This window comes from Branchiostoma lanceolatum, chromosome 4, assembly GCF_035083965.1.
Source record: "Branchiostoma lanceolatum isolate klBraLanc5 chromosome 4, klBraLanc5.hap2, whole genome shotgun sequence".
Lineage (NCBI taxonomy): Eukaryota > Metazoa > Chordata > Leptocardii > Amphioxiformes > Branchiostomatidae > Branchiostoma > Branchiostoma lanceolatum.
This window is the reverse complement of record NC_089725.1, coordinates 9715145-9743098: the sequence shown is the minus strand read 5'-3', so window position 1 is coordinate 9743098 and position 27954 is coordinate 9715145. Positions and strand designations below refer to the sequence as shown.

The window sequence follows — 27954 nt, the reverse complement described above, 5'->3', positions numbered from 1 at the left end:
ATGTGTAACATGATCCCGGCCGACCCAGACGGGCCGGCGTTCCTGGTCCCAGGTAACGGAGGCGGACTCATCTCCCTCACCCATGACACGTTCGTCCACCACTTGAAGTCGTTATTATCCGCGGCAGGCTTCACCCCAGGGAGTTATTCGGGACATAGTTTCAGACGCGGCGGGGCGACTTACGCGTGGCACTGCGGTGCTGACCCACAGGTGATTAAACTGTTAGGCGACTGGTCTTCAAACACGTTCGAACTGTACTTGGACTGCTCCTTCGACAAGAGGTGCGAGTATTCCAAGCTGATCGCGGAGAAGCTACAGAACAGTTCGCTGGAGCCACCAGATTAGTCTATTGGAAGGACTGTTTAGCAACGACTGACTCCCCAGAACAGTTCGCTGGAGCAACCAGATTAGTCTATTGAAGGGACTGTTTAGCAAAGACTGATTCTCCAGATGTACTTGCAGTAGAAAGACTTCCTTCACGAAGCGGACTCCTATAGACATTATCAGCAGCCAACTTCGGACTCTAGTACTAGTAGCGGCTAGTTCAGTATGACAGCACATGTCATATAATCAAGTGTTTAGGACAGTGTTCATACATTCGTCTTGTGGCTTAGAGACAATGGTGCAGTTGTTTAAAATAGTTACCCACCTGTTAGGTTAAGGTTATTACTCAACTGTTAGGTTACGGTTGTTTTAGTTTGCTCACCTGTTAGCCTTAGGCTGTTTAGTTTGTTTAACTGTTGGTCGTCAGTCTTCCCTAGCTTGCTAAGTTGCACTAGTCTTGGCGCTGGCTAATTTACTAGCTTTGCTGTTACAAACAACGGCCGTATACCAGTTGATGCCACCAGTAATATCTTATCGGCAGCTCACACTTCTTCACATTCCTTGGTACCGAGGACTAGTTGCTACAGACTCTCAGTAGCTTGTCACTACTGCTCCACCACGCTCCTCTCGTCGCAACTCCCGCACTCTCCCCTACTCGCATAATCTCCCGCTGGGCTTGGTCTTGGTGTTCGACAATCTCTGCTATACATTAAAGTTACCAAGCCCATTCAGGCTCCTTCTCCTTCTTGTGTGAGAGTGCGGATAATTGTGACGATTTGGGCGAAGGCTCAAATATGCTAATTAGCCGTTCGAACCCTAGCTCACGTGATCAGTAGACACGTCATCCACGCCATAGCCACGCCAGCGTGCTAGCAGTAACACGGTTCGAATTTCTGAGTCCCGCCCACCCACCCGTGTTCGACAATCTCTGCTATACATTAAAGTTACCAAGCCCATTCAGGCTCCTTCTCCTTCTTGTGTGAGAGTGCGGATAATTTATCTAAGGGCTAATCTACAAGAGTATATAGTATGGGTTTAGAATGGATTCTTAAAATCATTGGGGGAATTTCTATCGTCTAGACATTCTTTAATATCTTTTCCTATGTATACCATGCACATGAGTTGTCACATGTCAAAATGTACTTAGTTTGCTATTTAAGTCCATTGAAATAAATTCTAGCATTAGACATTGATGTTGTTGTGTTCCCTGCAGGTTATGGATGGAGATGTCTGTGTGGTACCGGAGAGCTGTCCATGCTTCCACCACAGGGAGAGATACGAGGCTGGGGACACCATCATGCAGGAGTGCAATGAATGGTATGGGTGTTGGATCCGATTCTGATTCCAATTCTACAAACACACTCGCAAAAAACATTGCTTGATGATGAATGGAGGAATAGAATAAAGCTAACGTGAATGGTTTATTTTGTCAATACATTGCAGCCCCAGTGCTCAAGGCTGGGTTACGTACGTATCACTTACAAGCTAGACGTAAAACGTAGCGAAGTCTTGATATACATCTATGACACATGGCATATAAACACTTGCATCATATGCCGTCGCTCATTAACCTTGACATATATGGGATGGGCAAGTCTCTATATCTATTTGTCAATATGTCAGAGTTTCTGGTGGTCATCCGATTGCCATCTCCCATCCTCGGTGGGACCAGATCTGGGTCGAGAGTTTTGGAAAAATGGCTTAACCATTGGTAAAGGTTAACAATGGAGCAACCTGACTTGATGCATCAGAGTCAGAGCGCATACACATGTAGCTAGATGGTGTCAATAGATGACCAAGTCAATGAACTACACTACTGTATTTTCATTTTGCCAGCTGCTCATGAAACTTTACCAGGTCCTCCCATTTCGGGAGACGCCACTTTGTAGAGAGCAATAAATGCTCCATTTGTGACTACTGTGTTGTCAATCGATGCTAATTTGTTGAACTATTTCTGATCAGCAAACCGGTAAGAATTGAAGGGAGATGTTGGAAGTAAAAATGGTAGCTGTGATATGACTTGTATCATGTCGTAAAGGTTGGAGACAGCAATTTTGACAAGAAAGAGTCAAACAGGAAAAGGGACTGAATTTGGTACAAATACTTACATGTATGTTGATTGAATGATAACTGTACTTACTGTAAATGCATTTAAGTTCGTGTGGTTCTAATTTCGCGGTAGGGAGAAAATTGAGTGTTTGCGGTGGTTTTGAGTTCACGTTTGAGACAATAGTAGACAAGGGGGTAGGAGGGCAAAAAGATGTGCGATGGTTTTAAGTTTGCGGTGAAGAGCTTACCATGAAAACCGCAATTAAAACCACTGCAAACATTTTTGCATTAATGTTGTTGACTACAATCTGAATTTGTTGTATATTGTTATGTGGTCTTAAAATCTTGAAAAGCACATCCAACTGGGTCTCTGGGAATAGACATTTCCTCATGTGTACAACATTTCCTCTCCAGCCACTTCAAAAATGATTAAAAGTACAGTCAAACTTGCATCCAACAACCAGTCAAGGGACCAAGGAAATGTGGTTGTTGACTGGAGTAGGCTGTTGGATAAAACTCGGGTCGGTTTGCTGATTTTGTGGGCATAAATGAGGCTGCATAAATACTTCGCACGTACAGGACTTATCTGCCTGCCGTCGACTGTAGAATCTTTCATTGAAATGCTCGCTGGACTGATTGCCGCTGTCAATCATTTTGTTGTTGAATGGAGTGTAAAATCTACACATTATGACCCCTGAGGCCCATGAGGAAGTGGTTGCTGGTTGAAGCCTGCAGTTGGTTGCTTGAAAGAGTTAACTTACTATGTAAAATCGGACGCGACTGTCTGAATGTGGTTGTTGACAAGAGTTGGTTGTAGGATAGAGTTGGTTGGATGGACAAGTTTGACTGTACATTGTTTGTGTTGGCAGTGTCTGCAACACAGGTCTGTGGACTTGCACCGAGGACAGGTGTGCTTCTACATGTCAGTTTATGGGAACTGGGCACGTCAAGACCTTTGACGGGAAACACTTCAACATCCAGGGAGCTGACTGCCCTTATGTCCTGGTGGAGGTGAAGAACATGCATAATTGTTTTGTTAGATATTATATTTACACATCTATTTTTAGAGGTTGTCTCAGAATTGGGCAAAAGTAAGCCAGGCCTTCTTATCAAGGCCTTTTCAAATGACCAACAAGAGTCCGTAGGACACAAACTTCTGTGAAGTAATTATGGTGTTTGCGGTGTGGGCTTAGGTGTTTGATACCGTTTACCACTCCATTTATAGAAATTTACATAAAACACGTTTCCATTTATGTCCAGGTAGTTGTTTATTATAAAACAAGGCAGTAACCAATGCAGTGTAGCAAGCCAGTGTAGCTAACCTCTGCTTGAAGAGTAGCTAATTAGTCACAGCTTGTATAGCACAGGCTACCATTTCTTAGGCAAGCGACAGCTGATCTAAAACAATCCAGAGCCTAGTAACCTCTACTTGGGGAGTTTTGCCCCTGTTAGCAAAACCTTCAACATGACAGCTGTGAACTGTACCACACCTTCAAGATGGGGGTGTCAATCTATGATTATCCAAAACTTGAAAATACTGCTACAGTGTCCAAAATTGCAGTTCATCATCAGGGTTGCAATAGCAACTGACATGTCAAAATTCAAAGAAATCTATCCAAAGAATCTTGAATTATATCTGCAAATGCACAAGCACAGACTAACAAAAAATACTGTTTGAGGTCACAGACTAATAAGCTTGTTAAGGTGGAATTAATGCTGTTCCTTATTATTACAGAAGAAATGATCTCAAGGCAAATTTAAAGCAATATTGCACCAAAATAAAAATGTGACTATTATGATGTTGTAATTCAGTAACTAATAAGGTTATGCCTACATAGTGCCTAACAGATGCCTTACCCTTTCCAGGATGTGAGCGGGACGAAGTTCCGAGTGACGACCCAGCTGCAGCCATGTTCCTCAGGCAGCGTCATGACATGCATGGACTCCCTCACCATCCAAACCTACAAGGACACCGTCAAACTCACGGCCGACGGCCTGGTCTACCTTAACGGGGAGTTACAGCGTCTTCCATACAGGTGACATGGAAATCCATCTCCAGCCAGTTTTGATTACTGTTCTTTACTTCCATTGGTTATGACATAAAGGACAGATACAAAGCATAGATCGAAAGGTCCTCTTTTTAACCTTAAGCACACTGAAGTAGCCATTTGGCACCCAATTACCTATCAGTTACAGATTTAGGCAGCAGGGATAACATTGACACTGACAACACTGTCCTTGGTACTTAATACCATTGACACTAATAACACTGTTTTTGGTACTGAATAACATTCACAGCAACAACACTGTCCTTGGTACTGAATAACAGTGACAGGGACAACACTGTCCTTGGTACTGAATAACAGTGACAGGGACAACACTGTCCTTGGTGCTGAATAACATTCACACTGACGACACTGTCCTTGGTACTGAATACCAATCACACTGACAACACTGTCCTTGGTACTGAATAACATTCACACTGACAACACTGTCCTTGGTACTGAATAACATTCACACTGACGACACAGACCTTGGTACTGAATAACATTCACACTGATGACACTGTCCTTTGTACTGAATAACATTCACAGCAACAACACTGTCCTTTGTGCTGAATAACATTCACACTGACAAAGTTGTCCTTGTTACTGAATAACATTCACACTGACAAAGTTGTCCTTGGTACTGAATAACATTCACACTGGCAAGTTGACAACACTTACATGTATTTCCCTCCTTTGTGACTTGAATGTTCAAAAGTTCATATATGACGTCAAATAAGGTTCATGTTGCACATTTTACAAAGGAGACTTTTGAACGATCAGTTAAGAACAATATCATGATTGTATGTTAAATATTTGTGCCTTGTGACCCGCCAGGAGTACCGACCTGTACCTGAAGAGAGCGTCGTCCCTGTACACAGTGGTGGAGGGGTTCGGTGTGACGGTGATATGGGGACGTCTGAATGAGGCTTATGTGGTGCTCGACCCATACTACACTGGGCAAGGTGGGAACAGTTCTCACTACGTTTGTCACGCTTAGATAGATATAAAGATTTCACTTCCTCTAAAAGGCCTCCACCAGGAATGATGATAATTGTATGACACTGATTGATATCTAAACGAAACCAGATCAAACACCTCTTTTGAACTATAATTTTGAGAAGTTCGTACACAGACAGCTCCGGCTGTTGTCTCACAAATAAACAATCATTGGGGTATCATTGGAAAGGATTATAAGTATTGACAGAGTAGAAATGGAGATTTATTTATTTATTTATCTATTTCATCTTGAGACACCTTCGTGGCCCAAACAGCTGTGATAGCTGGTTTCCATTGGGGCCCAGTTTAATATATACACAGAAAATAATCACAATACATGTTACAGTTTGGCAATAGGACGGAAGCGGGCAACATACAATTGGTACAAATGATATCTGGTGCGCCATATCAAAGACCAGAAATCAACATCTAATCCGTTCCAGGTCAAACACAATAATAATTGTCAGAAAAGTTCCCAAACTGTGTTAGGTTTAGATTGCAACACCTTAAAGAGTGTAGCCCATTAACATCAATCTAACTATGCTGCATGGTCTCCCCCCACAGTTCTGGGCCTGTGTGGAACCTTTAATTGGGACCAGCATGATGACTTCACCACGCGGGATGGGGACGTGGAGTCCGCGGAGAACACCTTCGTCAACAGGCTCAGAATCACCCTCTCCTGCACTGATGTCATGGAGGTCGGTGGATTCAAAATATGACTTGAGTGCCTTCATTCATTCAGACCCTTGTAGTGTCTAGTGACGGTATATTTTTGGCTTGTTAGCCCTTCCCCTATAACGTGCTCGAGGTATCACCTCTAACAAGGGACCCCACTTTTTACGTCCCTTCCAAAAGACGGGTACAGCCCCAACCAAGATGTCTTTCACAGGACTTAAACCGGGGTCTCCCAGTTAGCAACTAATTGGAACCAGGAGCTCAACTGTGAGACTGCTGCCAGTTGGTGCTAAGCTAAAGGCACATTGTATGGCTTATTTTTAAAGGCACAGACAACCCCAGAGGAGAGAGTGTTCTGGTTCTGCCAATAATATTTTTCTGGATCCATGAACGTAATTGTATTGGCAACTTGACCTTGGCCCATACTTAAGACTTAAAAAAAAGGCCCTCACAAAAATGATGTCTATAAATGATGATTGTAGAAATGGAAATAAAATGATCTTACATGACGTGACATGATCTTACATACATTGTATAACTCTAAGACTTGTAAATTTAACAAGTTTAACACACCTTCATCTGTGTTTCTGTGTTCAGGAGTACGTCAGTGCGTATGGTGTATACTTCCAAAACCGAGGCTACAGCCAGGAGAAGTGTAGTATCCTCAACAGCGAGGTTTTTGCTCCCTGCCATGACCATGTGGACAAGACGACGTACTCTGACCTGTGTCTGGATGACGTGAGTGGCTGTCCGTGGATAGATGACCCAGGGAACTGCCTGTGCCCTGTCCTGTCAGCCTATGCCATGGCCTGTGCCAAGGAAGGCATCGTGGTGGACTGGAGACAACAGGAGGACGTGTCTGGCCTCTGCTGTAAGGAGACATTTCAAACTAGAAATAGTAAAATCTTTATGGCACTTCTTAACTCAATAAGGCCACTTCTCAGCATCCATCATAGGGTGTGTAGTACAGGGATAGCGACCCTTCCTCTGGACCAAGGTTGGGAGTTTGAATCCCGGCTGTTTCGCTCAGCAGACATACATGTATACATGCCACTGGATAGCATAAATTATGAATATTGAATCATGAAAGTTACATCTAATTACATATGATGCTATATATGTAGGAAAACTAGTGTGGTTGAGCAAGAAAACCTAAGAAATATAATTGTTTTAAAAAAATCTATAATTTTTGCATATAATGCCTTTCAGAAAACCGTTGCCATGGCAACACGAAAAATGATAAACTTAGATTATTATCATAATATTGTTGCCAACTAAATTTTAGGACAAGTCACCAAATTTGTTAGCCCTAGCATATGTCGTTCGGCAGTTATACGATGTCAAAGTTGGCGCGGGCACTCACTGACAACAGTGAGCTAAACTGGTTTGAGATCACCTGATTTACTTTTTTTAAGGTGAGATTCAAAAATTTATTGCTCCTCGTGTCTACATGTCCCTGTGGCGCAAGTGGTAACGCAACCCTGCTGCTTCGCCATCTGGATCAAATTCCGTGGATCCCGGGGCCTGAGTTTGATCCTAGGGTCGACTCCAGCTCGGACATGTTGTAAGGGATTGCGTTCGTCATTTCGGATGGTGACATAAAACCGTCTGCCCCATGTATGAGGGGGCTTTGGGCATAAGCCTCAAGCGTCAAACCTCTGCACAAAAAAGATCCCAACACACCTATCGAGAAATGTAGGGGTAACCTGGTGTGCTTGGCCAAAAACGCAAGCCGTGATCAAAGCCGCATTGCACTTTAATACCACTAGCTACTTGAAAAAGCATCATGCTTCACCTCAATTGAGGATGACTGCTTTACATTTCCTACTCTGTCTACCCAGACAAGCAGTGTTCTGGTGGGCAGACGTACCACGAGTGTCTGGACCCCTGCATGCGGACATGTGGGGACCATCGGCACGAGGAGCTGTGTGCAGACCTGCACGACGTGGGGTGTGTGGCCGGGTGTAACTGTCCCGAGGGGCAGCTGCTGGACGATGAGGGCCAGTGTGTGCACCTGGAGGACTGCACCTGCGTGGACATTTACACCGGAGAGGTGTTTCCAGCAGGGAAGAGAATCAAGCAGGGATGCAAAGTTTGGTCAGTGTGTTTCAATCTGCCAGTGTAATAAGAATAAAACTTCTTAAGCCGGTATCTCACTGGGTGCATGTTGGCTGATGACCAAGCAGATCTATCGGTAGCAAGGCAAAATGGCCAATGAGTATCCAAGCCACTAGAGGCTTTGGATACTCATTGGCCCTTTTACAACCGCCTTGCCACCGATGGATCTGCTTGGAGATTGTCGCCAATCAGTGCTAATGGATGCCAATTTGCCGCCTGAAATGGTGAATTTTTGAAAATTGCATTTGGCAGAAGGTCGCGAATGGCTGCAGCCAACAGGTGCAATCGCTGCAAATCTCTTTTTGATGAATTGGTTTCTGATTTAGTGGCACCACTACAATTTCCACAAGTAATATCTTTCAAAGTCAATAGCCCTAACAAAAAGGCCACAATGCCATGGCCACCACATCGCTGGTTGATATGATCACCAAGGAGAATTTATAGTCAGTTCAATAATTTTTAATTTTTCTCTTGCTGTACAATTATGTTGTAGCTGTAACTGTTACTGATACTGGACTTGTGTTTTGCATGTTGTACTGTACACAGTGAGTGTATAGAAGCCAAGTGGAATTGTTCGGACAGGTTCTGCTTTGGTACAGCCATCTGTCCCAACAACCAAGAGTTCAGCCTGGAGGCGTCGCCCTGCCCACTCACATGTGATAATATGGAGTATGAGTGGGACTGCAAGGCTCCACCATTCGAAGGATGTGACTGCCCGGAGGGATATGTTTTCTCTGTAAGACCATCTTGAATTCCAATGTTGTTAGTTTTGTGAATGATTACAGTGATCTGTTAGATGACTTGGTTAGATGACTAGTTTAGACGACTAGTTAAGACTCAGGTTCGGATCGGAACCTGCCACTGTAACTCGCAAAAAAAAACTTCTTTTGAGAAGCAAAGATTTGAAGCAAAGATTTAAAGCAAATATTTGTACTGAAAACTTGCAATTGTATTTACTTTATCTCTCTGAACCTGGGTCTCATTGGTTCATAGCCGGATGCTCTACCACTATGCCACACAGACGCCACTTTATGATTATAATACTGTTTGCTTCTCCAAAGAACGTTTTTTGCAAGTCACAGTACAAGGTTCCGAATATGCTGTTCTGTTTACTACATTTTGTATCATGACGTCACGGATGGAAATTAGCTTGATTACATGGCATCAGGAATCAATTGCAATAACTGGAAGTATGATTTTGTAAGATTCAATGTTCAATGATATCAGAAGGGTATTGTTTTGGACAAACGTCTAAATGAATAAGACTATACTAACTGTCTTGTAATCATTGTGAGGAACTGATATATAAAATTTAGTGTGATGAATGATATGATCACATTAACCTGTGTACAGGGGGACTGGTGTGTGCTGCCTGAGAACTGTCCCTGCAGACATGGTGGGAAGGACTACCAGAGAGGGGAGGTTATACAGAAGGACTGTAACACCTGGTCAGTGGGCTGTATCTTCTAACTGTCGAAAATCAATGGAAAACTACTAACCTTTGGACACAAACAGGTGTTTCATTCACGCTAACGTTTTGGTGACTGTCACCTTCCTCAGGGCTATTCTGACTATTTCTATTTCGTAGAAATGTTTGGGACCGCATTGTAAACATCATATCAACTACATTTGTATAAGGTTTAGGACGGCATCTATAAGCAGCTACATGTATACTATAGGTATTGTGCAATGTGTACCAGTCCTGAGGAAAGTGACATACGGTCACCGAAATGTTGGTCTTGAGTAAAACACTTGGTTGTGTAAAAAGAAAGTTGTTCTCCACTGTATTGCATTGTGTATGTCTCCATTCAGTCAAATGTTAAACCTAGTTCTTGGTGAATAAGTAACATTGCTGTTGTTTTGAAAATATTGTGGTGGCAAGGTAAAATGAGACTATTTTGTATTGATTTTCTATTTCCCCATCTTTAGCATGTGTGAAGGGAAACACTGGAGCTGCACCCGTGACAAATGTGCAGGTGTGTCAATAGTTTTATCAACTTTTATGATGCTATTATATAATAGTTGAAGCAGGCTGGACTACTGTAAATCTTGAAATGTTAGTGCTTCCTTGTCCAGCTCACATGCAGTCTGTACAGTTTAGTTTAAGTTGTGGGCTCACTTTCCAGACCTCTATCTTAAACATAAATGATGTACAATCCACAGTATTCTTTCTTGGCAGCATTGAATTTAACATCTCAGCCACGAAAATAATTTCAATGAATTTTCAAACGTCCTACAGGAATGTGCCATGCAAGTGGTGACCCCCACTATGTGACGTTTGACGGGAGAGCCTACTCCTTCCAAGGAGACTGCAGTTACGTCCTAGCAAAGGAGGCCGTAAACAACAGCTTCACTGTGACGGCTGAGAACGTCCCGTGCGGTTCCACTGGGGTGACCTGTACCAAGTCTGTCGCTGTCATTATCGATGGGACAGAGATACTCATGGTACACTGTGCTTTATTCTCTGTTGATTGTTGGTACATTGTGCTGTCTTGTAACTATAGCATGTCTCTCTCTATCTATTTGTTCTCTTGATGTGGGACACCGTGTCATCAATTCTAATCAAGTCTAACTTTGCATATTTCAGGTGCTATTTTCACCCTGAGTTGTATCCATGGGCTCTAAGGTGTATTAGGAAATTGAGAGAGGCAAGAGAATGATGAATGTGTTAGTCTAGTAATTTCAGATGAATAGGTTTAAAGGTGCCATTACATAGTACTGAAAATGCATTGAAGTTCGTGGTTATTTGATTTTGCAGTAGAAAGGAAATAGAGCGTTTGCGGTGGTTTTTAGTTAACAGTTGAAGCTGGTTTGGAGGCTGGCAGAAGGCAGAACAAGCATTTTCACTGTGGTTTTAGGTTGGCCGTGAAGAGGTTACCGCAAAAACTGCAAACATGAAGCAAATGGGAACTTAAATGCATTTGCAGTAAAATAAAATGTACGTCATGAAGGATTGACTGGATCAAGCTGTTTCTATTCTAATGTTCCCACTACTTCAGTCTGCAGGCAGGGTAGTCCGAGTGAACGGTGCCGTTGTGACCCTGCCCAAGTACTACGAGGGTTCTGGGATCTACATCCGCAAGGCCGGCATGTTTGCCATCTTGAAGGCACAGCTTGGGCTGGAGGTCAAGTTTGATGGAGGTGAGAAATCGTAAACAGCTAAGTTCAGCTGTTTCCGATGCTCTTTCTTTTTCCTTGTGGAATCCAGTTCAATGCCATCCAGGTGAGATGTGTTTTTGGCCTCCGCACAACATGCCCCAACCACCGCACATGTGCTCTTCAAACTGAGGTAGACAGGCTTGGTTGTCCTGTTCTTTGATGGACTCACCCATATCAAGATGTCTTCCTGAGATCTCAGCCTTAGAATGGTGCATAACCAAAGAAAAAGTTACAGATGGCGCTGTTCGTATTCAGTGATGAAACAACTATGTTTTACATGTGGCAGAGTTTCAATGTGCATTTTGAAAAGTAGTACCAGTATCCATTTCCCGGGACCCAGGCAGTGCATTATGGGAAGTGTGAAACTGGTGAATGGCCCTGTCCAAGGTGCTGAATAGTCAGCAGCTTTTTTCAGCCAGCAGCTTTTTTCACTCCTTGTTGACATTGTTTGGTTCAGATATCCTTTCTGGAGGTTGAATATCATGTCATAGACCGTATCATCTTTTCACACTGTCAGTCTCTCCTAACCTGGGCATGCATCTTCTAACGTCATAACTTAAGTTGAACATTATGTATATTTTTCTTCCTCTTTTGTGTCACTCACGTGGTCCCTCAGGAACCAGGGTGTTTGTTCGTGTGGAACCTCAGTATCAGAACTGCATGGCTGGATTGTGTGGAAACTATGACGGTTTCCAAGACAACGATTTCACCACGAGAGCGGGCAGCTTGGAAACCTCCCCGACCATCTTCGGTAACTCGTGGCGCGTCAGCCAGGCCTGTGGGGAGCTGGCAGAAGGGGATGACATCAAACCTTGCGAGGTATTATTAATATTATTGTTCATCAGCTATTAGGTTCTTGCAGTCATTTATTAACATCAATTTAAAAAAAAAAGAAGTTTATGTTCATGTTTTGAATGCTACTTTGACTTCTTAGCATCAGTTGGTGTAAAAATGTCGGAGATATCATCTAACACTGACTATCAATATCCATATGGCCACTAGGACAAATTTTACGTCATGTATTTTTCTTGGATAGGCAAATTGTATTTTGTTTGCAATTTTACCAGCTGATGACATTACCTCCATCTAGATTCAATGAGCTGAGAGTTTAGATACTGACAGTATCAAACAGGCAACACTATAGATCCAGAGAGACACTCTTAATGCCGAAAACTTTAAGAAATATGTTTTGGGAAGACAGTTACATTATCTGATATCAATATTACATCATGATGCAGAATACAAACTACTTGAGGAAAGCACCTTTTATTCTACACAGTTTGCCCAAATTCTGTCTAAGGTTTCCAGAATCCATCAAAATTCTTCAGAATTCATTCTCAGACTGACGGACTCAGGGTTCTGCAGAAATGCCCATATCCCTGGAGACATCTAATTGTGTATTTGATATGGATAACTTTTCTTAAAATCATACTTGACTGTAGACATTTTGAAAATTGGATTCATTTGGTCAATCTACTGAAAAAAAGGTTTTCTGAATGTAGAGTGTCTTACCGGTTTTATAGTGTCACCTGTTAACAGTTATTTTGTGTTCCATTCTCCAAGCTGAATCCCATGAAGCTGCCCTGGGCGGAGTTGACGTGCGCTGCGCTGACATCCGCCATGTTTGACCGGTGTCGCCAGGTGGTTCCCTACCTGCAGTACTATCAGTGGTGTTTGGATGACGCTTGTGGGTAAGTCGTCAACATCCATCGGAAAACTTGACGAGCATCCATCGGAAAACTTAAAAAGCAGTGCTCCTCTTCATAAAAAAGGCTTGAGATACTGGTTTGATGTTGTTAAGCAAATTTTCCACCAGATTTAGCTTTTCATATTATTCATTAGGGAACTCCGTCTAAAACCATCATGTATATACATATATATATATAAAGTATGGATTGTGCCATGATTTGACAGTAGTTTTGAAAAATGGGCAGTGCAACTTGGAGAAGTGTATCATGCAAGCTGTTGTTACAGTAATGAGCCAGGCTGCAAAGCGATTGGACAAAGATAAAATGAAATCCCCGATGAAATAACTCATTGCCAGTAAAATGACATCAAACAGATACAACTTGTCATGCTTCAACATGCAAAATGCAATGGCGTAAGAAGTAATGCCTTTATAACGCTATGAAAACAGGGCAAGAGGACGACCTGAACAAATAGAAGACAGTTAGAGACAATATACTTCATTTTTTCTCTCAGAAGAATCTTACATTGGAACTTGTTGCCAAGACTTAGTACAATAAGGGCATCCTTACTAAATTCCTTTAAACAATGCCTAGAATTGGATGTGCAAACTTTAAGGTAAAGTTAACATAGTAAACAGCTGGTCCCATGTACCTGCAAATCTGGTATCATGTTATTCCTGAACGACAGTTGTACAGAGGCTATGTATACAGATAATCTTTATACAGTTTTGCGTGTTTACAACTCATAATGATGGAGGTATTCGATCATTGTTGTAAATTGTTTGGACTGAAGTTGTGTCTCTGGGTTGTAGATGTGATTTTGGAGGGGACACGAAGTGTGTCTGCACAGCAATTTCATCTTACGCCGAGGCGTGCAATGCAGCGGGCATCTATGTCCGCTGGCGCTCACAGGAGCTGTGTCGTAAGTACACAGAGAACTATGCAATTATAGAAATTCCAGCAATGCTTGTAAGAAGCCATTCTAAACCCATACTATACACTCTTTTACTAGGTAGATTAGCCCTTAGATGATTATATAGAACTGTAGTTATGTACCAGCCATTCTTTGTACCTTGTACAATTGTTGCATAATAAAGAATAAAGACCTCTTTGTTAAATCCATTGGTACAGCCCCCCCCAGGCAGGTTGCGACGCATAGCTGAAAAGTTTCCAAAAAGAAACATCAAAATATATTGTGTTAAGATTAGTTTTATTTCTATACATGTCTAGAGAAAGAAGGCACCTATGACCATGTACGTTGTGCAAGAGCCACGTGAGGAAAGAAAGAGCAGACTATTTATGATGATATTATTCAGTTTGATATCAGTGCCTACTGCTGTAAGGGCATTTGAAATACAGGTATTGTTTAAGAAGGCCTGCTGAGTGTTTGTTTGTGTGTTCCAGCCATGCAGTGTGACTATGGGTATATCTATGAGGCATGCGGTCCGATCTGCCAGTCGTCGTGTTCAGGTGGCCAGGAGGAGTGGTACTGCCAGAACAGCACGTGTACCGAGGGCTGCTTCTGTCCCGACGGCTGGTTCCCAGAAGGTAGGGGGCGCACATCACACAGCCTGTACAACCTAAGTAATAAAATGATAATCGTGGTGCTCTTTAAAAGGATTTTCATATCATTAACAACCATCCAAACATTTTGTTTTGTATTTGGTTGTTTAGCTGGATGCAAATCTATTTCATTGCTTCATATAATGGAGAGTCATGACTAAGGACCATACTTATGTCGTTCTTTACTGCTCATGAGAACTGGCTTGTTTATAATCAATGCATCTCGACACGTTGTTAATGTACACCTGTTGCCATGTGGGAGACAGTTGTGTGGAGATTCTTTACTCATGTACACCTGTTGCCATGTAGGAGACAGTTGTGTGGAGATTCTTTGTTCATGTACACCTGTTGCCATGTAGGAGACAGCTGCGTGGAGGCGCGAGAATGCCCCTGTTTCCTGTATGATGTGGAGTACCCCGCTGGGTCTGTCTACATGGTCAACTGTCAGACTTGGTGAGTCATTACAGAAAATTCAGGTCTTAGTTTGGCCCAAGTCCATTGGTACACTTAAGTATCATATACTGGAGAGTGTGAGACACGAGTGAGGGTCTCTGTGAGTGCTACAAATTAATGTGTTCACATTGTATATTCAATTATTTTCAATGCACAAGCAACTATTATGCAGAAAGAAGATGGAGATGTAACAAATAATGTTTAAAGAGCAAATGAAAAAAATAACATTTGAACCTAAACAAGAGCTTTTAAAAAAAGCTGGCGTTTCGGCTACGTTTATAAGTGTGAATTGTCTTTTCCCTTTACTTGAAGTAAAATCTGCCAGAGGAAGTCACTCAAGGGCTGTTCAGTCTATAAGAAAAATTGTCATTTTGGGAAATGAGTACTGTTTTAATAGAGAAAGGTAGATTGGGGAAAGCAATTTTGAAGTTACGTCACTTAACTTAAGTGCTTTTGAAAAAGCTGGTCTTGGCCTACAACTTGTACTTATTTGTAAAATGTATAATAGGCTCATTATAAAAGCTATCAATGTAATTATGTACATGGCACGCAATAAAACATAAAATTTGAAAAAGCACCATTGAATCATCAGAACTATGGTAATTAAGTGAAATAGAAGTTCATAACAGCCAAGGTTCTATCTAAAATGACTACCAAATGTCAAACAAATCAACAGCTACCTCATCCGTATTATTCTGGTTTCCGCATTTACAACATTTCTTCCTTATTTTCCTGGGTAATTTTGCTAAAATTCATGAAAATTCCCATAGTTTTGTGCCGAGGGGCGCCACTTTCCACGTCCGTGTTGTCTGAATGAAGTCGATACTGAACAATGGAGCATTTGCTACTGTAACAAAGAATCGCTGTTTTGCAAACAACATCAAGAGCCTCTGTTTACATCGGGGATAGAAGTTTAGTGGCGAGTGTTTTGCAAGAATCATCTTACCGCGCATAGGAGCCGCTGCATGGTATTTTCCATTACAATGAACAGAAAAATTCGAATGCCGGGTTTGGAATCTATGAAGTCCTGTTCATAAGACAAAGGCCTTGTATATATTAAATGAATATTTAAAAATAACAAATATAAAATATTTCTTTATTTATTAATGAAAAAAAATGATATTCATAAATATGATATTGATAGATTAATATAATATCAATATATATTTTTGATATTCAATATCTAAAAAGAAAAAAAAAATCCACGCACGGAGACGAACCCGGATCTTCTGGGTCCGAAGTGCTTCGCGTTGCCAGATCGGCCAAGCTGCGGTACGTAACTATTCACTCTGGACGTAATGCTATAACCTCACTATATGGTATCATTTATGCCGATTTTTGGTCGTTTTCTTGACGAAATCATTTTTTTTCTTCTGCAATCTTGTGGAATAGATGTAATATGGTCATTTTTCAGGATATCAAAGTCCGAAACCACAATGCAATGATATTTCCGAACAGTTGTAGCAGTTACATGCGGTCGCCGTCCTGTGTCACATGCAAATCTAGCCTGCCTGCATTTTCGTGCTCTCTTGCCATATAAGGCAACGGCTATACAAGGATTTGAGAACGTATTGCCATATAAGGTCTTATTGTGTGCGACACAGTGTTGAACCAAGCTTCCCTGGTTCCTTCCTTGAAGGTCCCTTGCTTGAAGGTAAAAGCCAGGACAATGCGTTCCGGCGCGCATGCGCCGAAACGCAAAAAAGAAAAATTGTGCCATATCTCAATCACATCAAAGGCATCTCTTAATTTTCTTGGACCCGTAAGGCCCAAAACATATGACTGCCTGCAAGTACTGTTCATTTTCTAATTGGTCCCAAAATCGGTCCGCTGCTGTTTTTTTGTCCGTTTTTTGACGACCAGTCCTGCAAGAAATACCAGTTTTGTACCGGTACTGGTACACCCCTATTGCACAGAGATGCCAAAGTCAGGTGGTGCAAATTTAAGGACACTTATTTTTGTGCCCATACAGTCCTAATTGAGAACAGCATATTCTTCGTCAGTAAAACAGCACAATGTCAGTACATTATATATATGTATAAAATGAAGAATAGTAGCAGGAATACAAAAGGAATGTTTAGCCTTCCTCTCGGTTTAATGTATGGTTTTCTTGTCTCAGTAACTGTACAGGAGGGGAGTGGATCTGCTCAGGGGAGCTCTGTGAGGGAGAGGAAGGTAAGGGTTGTCCATTGTAGTCATAGACTCAGACATGTTACAAAGCTGACAGCGTCCCTTTCCAAAGAAAAAAAGTTTGCAACCATACTGTCAGAGGGGCAGTCAAAAAGTAATACAAGCGGTTTTATAACAAGCTCATTTTTTCATCAAATGAGTTGAAATTTTGGCTAAATGAGAAAGGCGCATATCTTCTTGAAATGACTGAAATATCTCAATTTGTTCTTCATATCTTTATGAGCGACTGAGTTGATTTCAAGATGACCACAGCCTTGGAAGCCCTTCCATATTGCCAAAAATCAACACAAAGAACTTTGCTATCCAGTGACTTACCAACCAGATTAAATCTGTTATACAACATGTATTTGAATAATTGTTTCAATTGTTCTAAATGGGTCTATCAGCAACCTCAGTTGTTCACCTGTCTTCCCCAGGAGTTGGCACCTGCACACCTGATGAGTTCACCTGTGCAAACGGACGCTGTGTGCACCTGGCCTGGATATGTGACGGACAGAATGACTGTGGTGACGGAACAGATGAAGCCAACTGTACTAGTAAGTGTTATGGGGGCACACCCCAGTTTATTTTAGGTCTCTATTTGAGGTTGTACACCCTCAACGCTAGCGACTGTCTCTTCTGAGAAATACTTCTGAGTCAAAACAACTGCGTATGGGAATGAAGGATATCCCTAGCCTCTAGCTATAAGAACAACTGAGTTTCAGTTTCTTCAACCTCTCCAATTTTTGTAAATTTTAGGAATGAAAAGTATTTTACCTGTCAAGCATGATGCCAAAAATTGGCATTTCACGTGGAAATAAACCCATCATCAATTTATAGTTTAGTCCCAAATATGACTGACATTGTTCGAAAGAGAAAACTCTAACTGAAAGGTATAATCCTAACACTGAGATTTTCACAATAACCATTGTCATTGTGATGCTGAGGTGGTATGTTATTATGCCCTCACGACTCTCTCTTGTGTTTTTTCTTAGTGAGAACCTGTTCTTCAGTGGCGTTCCAGTGTGGCAATGGCCAGTGCATTCCTGAGGAGTATGTCTGTGATGGGACACCTGACTGTAGTGACTACACAGATGAGGAAGCTTGTCGTAAGTTTCCCATTTGAGCACAACGTTACCCAGTAGAGCTAGAAATGTCTTAGAAAGAAAATTTTTCTGGACCTTTTTGAGATATTGTTCAAGATCTAACAGATCTAGAAACTTGGATGAAAAACATGATTGTCATTAAAATTTTGACGCAATACATGTAGGTTGATTGAATTCAATGCCTTTTTTCTGAAACATGTCAGTGAAAATAAAAGATGACAATCTTCTTAAACATCTCTAAAATATGTACTTGTAACATTACAATTGATTACTAACCTGCAGAATTCATCTGAATTTTAGCTGCTCCGACTTGCGACAACAGGGAGTTCAGATGTGAGAATGGCAGATGCATCCCACAGTCTTTTGTGTGTGATGCAGAGTTTGACTGTGGCTTTGGAGACCGCTCAGATGAGGCAGACTGTGGTAGGTTTGTTTATCATATGGTGGGCCCACTTCATCAGAATGAATAGACGATGCATAGAAATTAAATTGTAAAATATTTGTGGTGGTTTTATGTCTGTGGTTGTTGCAATTCAATAGTCATCACATAATTCATTATGAAATTAATGTGTCCAAATCTCTTATATCAAAACCGCCCCTGTTGTTACAGGTGAGGAGTGTGAAGTGGGGGAATTCCTGTGTGGTGCACAGGCCATGTGCTTCCCCCTCACCCTGCGCTGTGACGGCCATGACGACTGTGGTGACGGGAGCGACGAAATGTTCTGCTGTAAGTCTCCCATCAAAAAAAATCAAAGAAAGTAGAACAAAATGTTACTGATGTTGCATCTACCATGTATCCCTAAATACCCTGTTTTTAAAAATCCCGGATAATATATAATTATGTTACACTACTGATTTTGGTGATTCAGAAGTAACATTGATTACTGAAATACAACGTGTATGCCTTTTATAAGTTGAGTTTGTGTATGATTCTGTACATGAGAAAACTAGCTTTACACATCCATTCAAAAATCCATGTTTTCATTATTAAAAATACAGTACACTACCGTTTTAGTATCTTTTTGGCAACTTGCTTTCTTTCGGATTGTTGTTGATTTGTTTTATTTGTGACATCTGTTTCTGCTCTGTCCACATCTACCTACAGCTTGCCAGCCTTATGAATTCACCTGTGCCAATGGATACTGTATTCCTCGGAGTAAGGTGAGGGGCATCCCTTTTTTTGTTGGTCAGAAATTACCCAATGCAATTGCAGCCTTTCTAGTGCTGAGCTGGTGCAGGTTTTACAATCACATAACACACATGGGCAACAGATACATATTTACTCCACACTTGCGCTTTGTGGAGCAAGGGTCTGGGCGGTTGCAATTCGACAGCACCAGGCAACCTCAATACGGCCTTTCCCAACCAAAGTCAAGTACATGTACTAGTATATCTTTGATATACATGTACATTATAATTGGGTCATATGGATGACCATACTGAAAACCGCACAAAGCATCTACAAAATGAGCAAATGTACGGCATAGAATGAAACAAACAAAAATACATGTATCACAGAAAATGGACTGTGTCTAGGGCACAGTATTGGAAGGTCTTCTCCTTCCACTGGCTTTTACCTCCCCAATCAAAGTCAGGTGCCCATTTTGGCACCTGGGCGGAGTGAGGGAAGTCGTGTCAAGTGCCTTTTCCAAGGGCACAACATCGATGGCATGTCAGGGGGTTTGAACCCAGGACCTCTGGTTCTGGGCCAAACACCCTAACTGTTACGCCGACACGACACCATGATAAAGATATACTCGGTCTGTACTGTGTGAAGACAATGTGACTCTACCTCCCCACTCAGCTGTGTGATTCTGTGGAAGACTGTCCCAGGGGTGTGGATGAAAGCATCAACATCTGTCCCTCCAATGGCACCGCGAACGGCACAGGTCTGACATTCATCTCTGTACTACACGTATGGCACCTTGTGTTTGTAGTGATAGTGGTGAAGTCTAATTCGTTTAGAAAATAAAGTATCATATACATGTATGTCTGTCACACACAATCATTATAAAAATATGGGAATACAGCACAGTTTAGGGGGTAACATGAATCAGTTCAACCTCAACGATGGACAGTTTACTTAATAAGTAGATACGCCAAAAACAGTTACTCAACCAACTGGATGAAATTTTGAAACAGTCAGACTTTTCAGACAGCATCCGCTATCTTTCGTCAGTTACTAAGGAAAGATCTGGCAGAACCAGGTTTATACCAAAACTCTGAATAGATATGTTAATGAAATGAAGACTGTTTCAATTTTATCCAGTTGCTTGAGTAACTATTTTTGGCGTATCTTATTACCTGGATGTCTAACCTTCTTTAACGAGTTTAAGTAGATGTCTCAACAACAGAAATGATGATGGCAAAATATAAAGTGCTCGTCTTGAATATTGCCACATGTCACATCCCCCCTACCCCTTCAGCTGCCCCCTGTGCTGGCTTCCTCTGTGAGAATGGCCAGGCCTGTATAGACTCCACCCTCAAGTGTGATGGAAGAGCTGACTGCTTTGATGGGAGTGACGAAAGCTTACAGCATTGTGAGTTACAGTCTGGTACAACTTGGCCTGAAGTTTGGTTCTTTTGTTCAGTGGAAGAGACTATCATTGAAAACTCTTCTTGTAGCTGCAGTTGATGTAGCAAATGTTGAATAATGCTATCCTAGTACTGAAAAAAAAGAAGAGACTACCCACCTGCCTATCCTAATTTTTTCAGCATCGTAGTCCGAAACACAGCATTTTGTTTCTTAGGCCTTATAATTGTTGTAAGCCTATTGTTAGACAGTAAATGTACAGCATTGCAGGTAGCTAAAGTTTCTTCTAGTGCCTTAATAGCATGGGTTAGTTATACTGTATGCATGTTGTTTCAGGTCAGCTAACATGTGGAGAAGCCCAGTTTATGTGCTCCAACGGTGCCTGTATAGCTGTTAACAAAACGTGTGATGGCACGATGGACTGTCTCAGTGGGGAGGATGAGAACCTTGCTCAATGTCAAGGTAGTGTAATCATACATGTAACTATTGTCAGTTCAAAGAGATTTTAAGTAAACATAACTTAACTTAAGTCGAATGCATCATCATCTTGTCTGCATTTGTTTACTTCAGAATCTCTTTGGTTAACAAGAACTGCTTCTATACATGTAGGTGCAACAACGGTTTCATCGCCGGGTGCAACAACAGTTTTAGCACCAGGTGCAACAACGGTTTCAGCACCAGGTGCAACAACAGCTTCAGCACCAGGTGCAACAACAGTTTCAGCACCAGGTGCAACAACGGTTTCAGAACCAGGTGCAACAACAGCTTCAGCACCAGGTGCAACAACGGTTTCAGCACCAGGTGCAACAACAGCTTCAGCACCAGGTGCAACAACGGTTTCAGCACCAGGTGCAACAACAGCTTCAGCACCAGGTGCAACAACGATTTCAGCACCAGGTGCAACAACAGTTTCAGCACCAGGGACAGTATCTACCTCAAATACCACATTTGGTAAATCTCCTTACCTACATGTAGTCCTACTTTGTGGAACTGCTGTCAGTTCTAATGCACTTGAACTTTGATACGGAAGATTGTGAAAGAAAGATTCAATTTTCCATTCACTGTCTTGTTAAAGTCAACTGATGATACTTGTTCATAAAGAAAAGACACATTGAGACTTTGGAACTTGGAGTTCAGCAGTTTTGATTATATTAATTATATCAAGTCTTGACATTCTAGCTGAGTATTGTTGTTGGATAACAATAACCAGTGTTTTATTCACACAAATGTTCCGGTGACCGTCTGTCTCCTTTCTTTGGGCAATTCTGACTGGTTCACTTTGCACTGCAGCTATAGGTGTCACTTCTTACAGATACGGCCCCAAACATCTGTATCTGTATAGCCGGTATATCCACCCTTCGGCGTAACACACCAACTTTGCAGCCACGCGGCGCGGCAGCAGCTGGTTATATTACACATCTGTCTGCAATCGTTCTTTGAAGCTATTTAGTGAAGGTGTTCCTACAGCATCTGATGACAACGAGTTCCATTCTACTATGGTTCTCGGGAAATACGAATTTTTGAACACATCAATCCTTGGTTGATAACTCTGCATAAACGCATGGATAGTTAATGCGGTGTTTACATTTATGTTTGGGGCTGTATCTGTAAGCAGTGACACATATATAGCTGCAGTGCAAAGTGAACCAGTCAGAATTGCCCTGAGGAAGGTGACAAAGGAATTTTGTCTAGTGACTTACCAACCTGATGAAACTATTCACATGACAAAGTGATCTTGCATGGACTTGCCCCATCCCCCCCCGGGGGTCGACCGATGATGATGATCTTGCATTATCTCATGCATTCTTGTTCATTGGGAATCCCAATAGAAAACTTTACCTGTGCCAGTGGCTGGTTCCAATGCTTCGGTGACAACACCTGCATCCCAACTAGCTTTGTCTGCGATGGTCAGACCGACTGTGATGATGACTCAGATGAACTGGGCTGTAAGTCATTGAAGAGTTTTACCTAACGCTATGGTCACGTTTTGCACAGTGTGCCAGACGGAAAAGTATGAAACAAAAGACAACAAAACACACAAAATGTAAAAGAAAGAAATCATAAGCATACTTTTGTATATTTCTCAACAACACGCTTTTATTTTTCATTCCTGCAAACAGCCCAGCCAGGCCTTGGTTTGGAAATAAGATTAGAGAATTCTTTACGATGTAACGAACGGTACTATACCTAAAAAGCTGAACTGAACTGTGCCAAAGGTAAAAATGTAATAATTCTTTTGGAATCTGTGGCAGACTTACTCCTGAATTCTTCAAAGCTGATATTGGTAGATTAAAGTCACATGTAGTAACGGTTGAAAAAAACTTTTATTCTTTCCTCTCTTGGCTGAAGACACTGATAATGATCCATTGTCGTTTCACAGTGGTAATTGACCTTTCTTTTGACCTCTATGTATTCTTATTCAAAGAATGATCTGTTTGAGTATAGAGTGCACCTTACTTTTTAGCTGTAGACATCCTTTAATGATGACCAATATGTTTCAGGTGGTTTCTGGTTCCAAGGGCCGTTGATAAATATGACATTCGCCCAACCTCCACCAACCACAGTAGGTGTTTCCACACCTGAAACAACATTGGTCACACTCGTCCCACTTACATCTCCACATGCAACAACACTGGTAACAACACCCGGTAGCTGTGAGTATGTGTGTGCCAACGGGAGGTGTCTGAATGCCAGCCAGGTGTGCAACACCGTGCCAGAGTGCGCCGACGCTGCCGCAACCGAGCAGGCGGTGGACTCTGATGAATATAGATGTGGTAATGTTTATGCTTGTGATAATCCTATTTTCTAACTCTTAGACCTAGAAAAGCTAGTGATAGCATACAAACAGAAAGCTGCTGGAAAGTCAGGCAATATCAAATCAGCTCTTTACTACATGAACCTGCACTTGGAGGTTAGTTTGACATACTGTAAATCTTGTTTGTTTCACTGAAACTTTATGTTCACTGTTTTCACTGTCACTTCTGTACCGTGACCTTATCATCACCGTGCAAAAACCTGTTGTTATCATTTATGATTCCTTCACACAACAGTTCTGTAAATCACTAATGCCGCCACCGTGAAGTTAAAGTTCAGTGAAAATGTCCATTTTCCTTACATCGTGAAATTTTGCAACCGTGAAGATAAAGTGAATTACATTATTACTCCTTTGTTTGAATAACTTGATATATGAAGTCCTTAAGTGGCTATCTCACTGGACTGCACCAAATTACGAATAGCATTTGCTAAGGGTCGTAAACCAGTGCCAATTTGTTGCCTGAATTTGCAAATTTTTTGAGAATTTGAAAAAGATTCGCAAAATGGTGCAATCACTGCAAATGTCTTTTTGACGAATTTTTATTGATGATTGTACATTGGTCTTTAATTCACTGGTGATTTTCGATAAAGTTATGATGTATCGGATTTAGAGCTGAAACTGAGAATGTGACATTCCAGGCAGGGACATTTTGTTTGTAGATGTCATCTATTTTATCTGTGCGTCTCATGTCAGTGTGACCAAAAATGCCAAGTTGGTGCAATTTCCTAGTTACAAGTCCTTGACTACAGCGTCATGTAGATTGATTAGGTTAAGTATAGATTGTAGAATATGGGCATTTTCTTAACACGACTTTTTCCTACTTTCTTCAGGGGGTTACACAGTTTGGTTCCCCTGGGAGCCGTGCAGCGCGTCCTGCGGAGATGGTACTCAGACACGACACCGGTACTGCGCCGACCCCCAGCCCCTGCCTGACGACCCTCTGCGGGCCTGCAAGGGGGAGGATTCTGAACAAAGGCCCTGTCATGTACAGACATGCCAAGGTAGTGTGTGTGGAGAAAACATAATACTTTGCCACGAAGGATGTGTGTGTGTGTGTGTGTGTGTGTGTGTGTGTGAGTGTGTGTGTGTGTGTGTGAACAACACAACTCAAGAACCAGTGCTTGTTACAACTTGAAGTCATGTTTTCCTAATTCTTCAATGGACTGCCTTAACCCTTTATTCTTCCCTGTTCCTGCCAGCACCACCCACCTGGGGTGCGTGGGGCAGGTGGTCCAACTGGACTGGCGGCTGTCTGGTCGGCTTCACCTACCGCGAGCGCAGGTGTCGCACAGACTACGGGACAGGTGAGGAGGAGTGCGAGGACGTGCCTGACGCTGACAGCACTCACCTCGAGATAATGGCGCAGAATGCGTCGCTTGACTGTGGCCGTGAGTACTTCAGCACTGTTATGTGTCTTCAGAATTGGGCTCTGACATTTAGCATATAGTGTTAACTTGTTTACCATGATTGCAACAGCAGCATTGTATGGACTTGTTTGTTGTATGGGGACACAGCTCACATGCATTGAGAGGAATGCATTGGTGACATGAAAGACTTTTGTATAGTGCCTGTATGTTGAACCTTGATAAACATGGAGCATTACATGACTTTGTACTATTTCTCTGTTCTGTAGGGGAGTTGAACCTTGATAAACATAGTTGTAATACATGTACTGTCTGTTCTGTAGCGGAGTCGTGCAGGGACAAGCAGGAGTATCGAGACAGGGACTCCTGTCTGGTGTGTCCGCCATCTTGTCTGGGGCTGGCTCAGGGAGTGGACTGTGTGCCTCAACCATGTGAAGCAGGTGAGTGTGATTCATTATGATTATTTATACCGCATTCCTATGTATCTAATGTATATTGTTATGAATATTGTATTTCTATTTGTAGGTTATGTACTAGGTTAAATTACACGTTGTAGGTAAGTTGTTGTCCGTCTGTATTTTTGTGGGTCAGCCGCTACCAGCGAAAGCTGCCTAGGCTGACCCAAGTAATGACTTGTTTCATTGTTGATAAAGAAAGCAAGAAATCAGGATTGGTGTGCCTGCAAAACAACCCTTATCTCTGAATACTTTAGATTAAAGCTTTTTTGATGTACTGACTAGTAGTTGCCTAATGTGCTGACACAGAACAAAAACAAAAAGTGCCATGACCAGAAGATTCAATTCAATCTGATAGAATGAAGAACTCAGAATCGAGGTGTTTGTTCCTATATCTTCCCTGGAACAGTTGTTTAAAAGTCATGTAGAGTGAAATTCTGACTCACATCACACGCAGTAAAAGCCGTTTTAACTGCGCTAAGAGTTACCAATAGATATGGGCTTTTTGACAACTTAAGACACCCTGATTATCACCCGCTCAAAACCAAATACATGACAAGGGCTGTGATAATGAATTGGATCATAAAGTATGAATGGAATTGCGTATTTTCTTATTTCTTTGCTCAGGTTGTTTCTGCCCAGATGGTTACTATGAGGACAATGGTGACTGTGTGCGTATGGAGGAGTGTCAGTGTTATCACAACGGTTCCTTTTACAACCCTGGTGCTGAACTGCTAATCCGGCAATGTGAAACATGGTAAGTCTTCTTAAAACCCTAGTCCTGCTGAGCCCGACAATTGTCAGTTTGTATACATGCTTGTTCAGTATGCTAACCCTGACAATTGTCAGGTTGAGGATATTTTTAGAATGTTTATGTTGCACCCAAGCAAAGTAACTAAAAATGAGCAATATCAAACTAGCATCCTTAGGTGTCTGGGCACTTCAGCAGTGGGGATATATTTTTGCTCTGGAAATCCAGCAGGACAAGGGTTTATCAAGTTAATTTAAGCAATTTGCCTGGCCTGGCATAAACAGCATGCTTCTATTATATCTTGATATTTGCCCCTTTCCCAGACCCACTCTTGATAATTGCTACTCTAATAGTAATCGTTCATTTGTTCGGGACATGCACTGACGACGATCTACGAGAGGCCAACCAGACTGCCTGTCAGTGGATACAAAAGTGGAGCGACAAGATATGCTGATGATTTGTTCGTTCGTTCAGATCCTTGTAGTGCCTATAGTGGCACATATAGGGCAGCAGATCTCCTTGCTGTTTCAGTAACACTATGTTTTTACATTGAGAGGTTCCTGTCCCCTTGGTGTGCTTGAGGTACTTTCTGATGCTCAAGTCACCTCCTAGAACACAGGGCCCCTAGTTTTCCTTTCAAACAATGCAGTCCCAACTGAGATGTCCTGACCCTGGGGCTGGAATCGGGGTCTCCAAGTTACACAATAATTGGAACCAAGAGCTCAACCGTGAGGCTGCTACCAGTTCAGCCACAGTGACATCCTATAGTCATTATTAAGTATAATACAGTTACGTGGCAAATATATACTTCTTGATGAAAAAGTTCATCTACATGTAAAGGTTCACAATAATTGCTATTCTTGTATCCACAGTATCTGTTTGGAAGGTCAGTGGACCAACTGCTCTGTCCATGATCCATGTAATGGTGAGTTATCTACACTGTGTGAAATATTTTGGGTTTTCGTAAATTTCTTGTTCGTTTGTGGGTTTCTTACAGATTAGTCCTCATTGATTATGCAAATGACGTCCAAATCTATATCTTATGATATGGTATGTATGGCGATGGTCACCTTTGTGTAACATAGAGAAGTATGATGTCCAATCTTTTACTACAAAGGGATTATAGCACTTTCCGATTAAATGCAAATACATGTAAGTCTGCAAATGAGATACTTATTTACATAATGGGTATCTAGTAATGTTCCGCCCACCCTACATTGCTAATGTGACACATATTGAATCCCTATAATGGAAAATGCCAGAAATCAGAATTTCCTTGATTATGCAAAAATTAGTTAATTATTCAAAATAAAGCCTTAATTTGCATGATTTTTATCTGACCATGTGCCTCTCTACACTTTGCACAGGGTAGGGTGAGTGAGTGGGGCAATTGTTGCTATCTCAGCCAGTGTAATTGTCATTTCCTCACCTTTAAGCTAGGAGTCTGGGATCCAGGTCATGAACAACACTGTCCAGTCTTGAGTGTTGGAAGTTAAGTTAACTTAGTTTTCGTGAATATGGCCACAGTGTCAGTTACATTGTGTGAGTTAACTGAATCATCACCAAACTGTTTCAGTGGACTGTGGTTGGTCGGAATGGTCCACCTGGGGAGAGTGTCTGGGGGCCTGTGGGACAGCTTCCTTCCAGTGGTCCAGCCGAACACGAGACCACCCCTCTCAGCAGGGTAA

General features: G+C 41.9%; 1 protein-coding gene across 1 annotated transcript; it reads left to right on the top strand.

The window, feature by feature from the left end:
- Positions 1-27954, top strand: LOC136434160 (SCO-spondin-like). The gene is made up of 35 exons (XM_066426926.1): positions 1-210; positions 1538-1641; positions 3243-3384; positions 4240-4409; positions 5256-5383; positions 5982-6115; positions 6690-6963; positions 7934-8189; positions 8757-8946; positions 9564-9658; positions 10140-10186; positions 10450-10655; positions 11210-11351; positions 11986-12188; positions 12933-13060; positions 13870-13979; positions 14462-14605; positions 14980-15073; positions 17193-17248; positions 17680-17799; positions 18238-18351; positions 18649-18771; positions 18959-19075; positions 19454-19509; positions 20153-20237; positions 20775-20888; positions 21218-21343; positions 21491-21778; positions 22711-22827; positions 23383-23655; positions 24527-24697; positions 24896-25084; positions 25384-25500; positions 26143-26272; positions 27843-27954. The coding sequence occupies exons 1-35, from the start codon at positions 1-3 to the stop codon at positions 27952-27954; spliced, it is 5085 nt and encodes a 1694-aa protein (XP_066283023.1).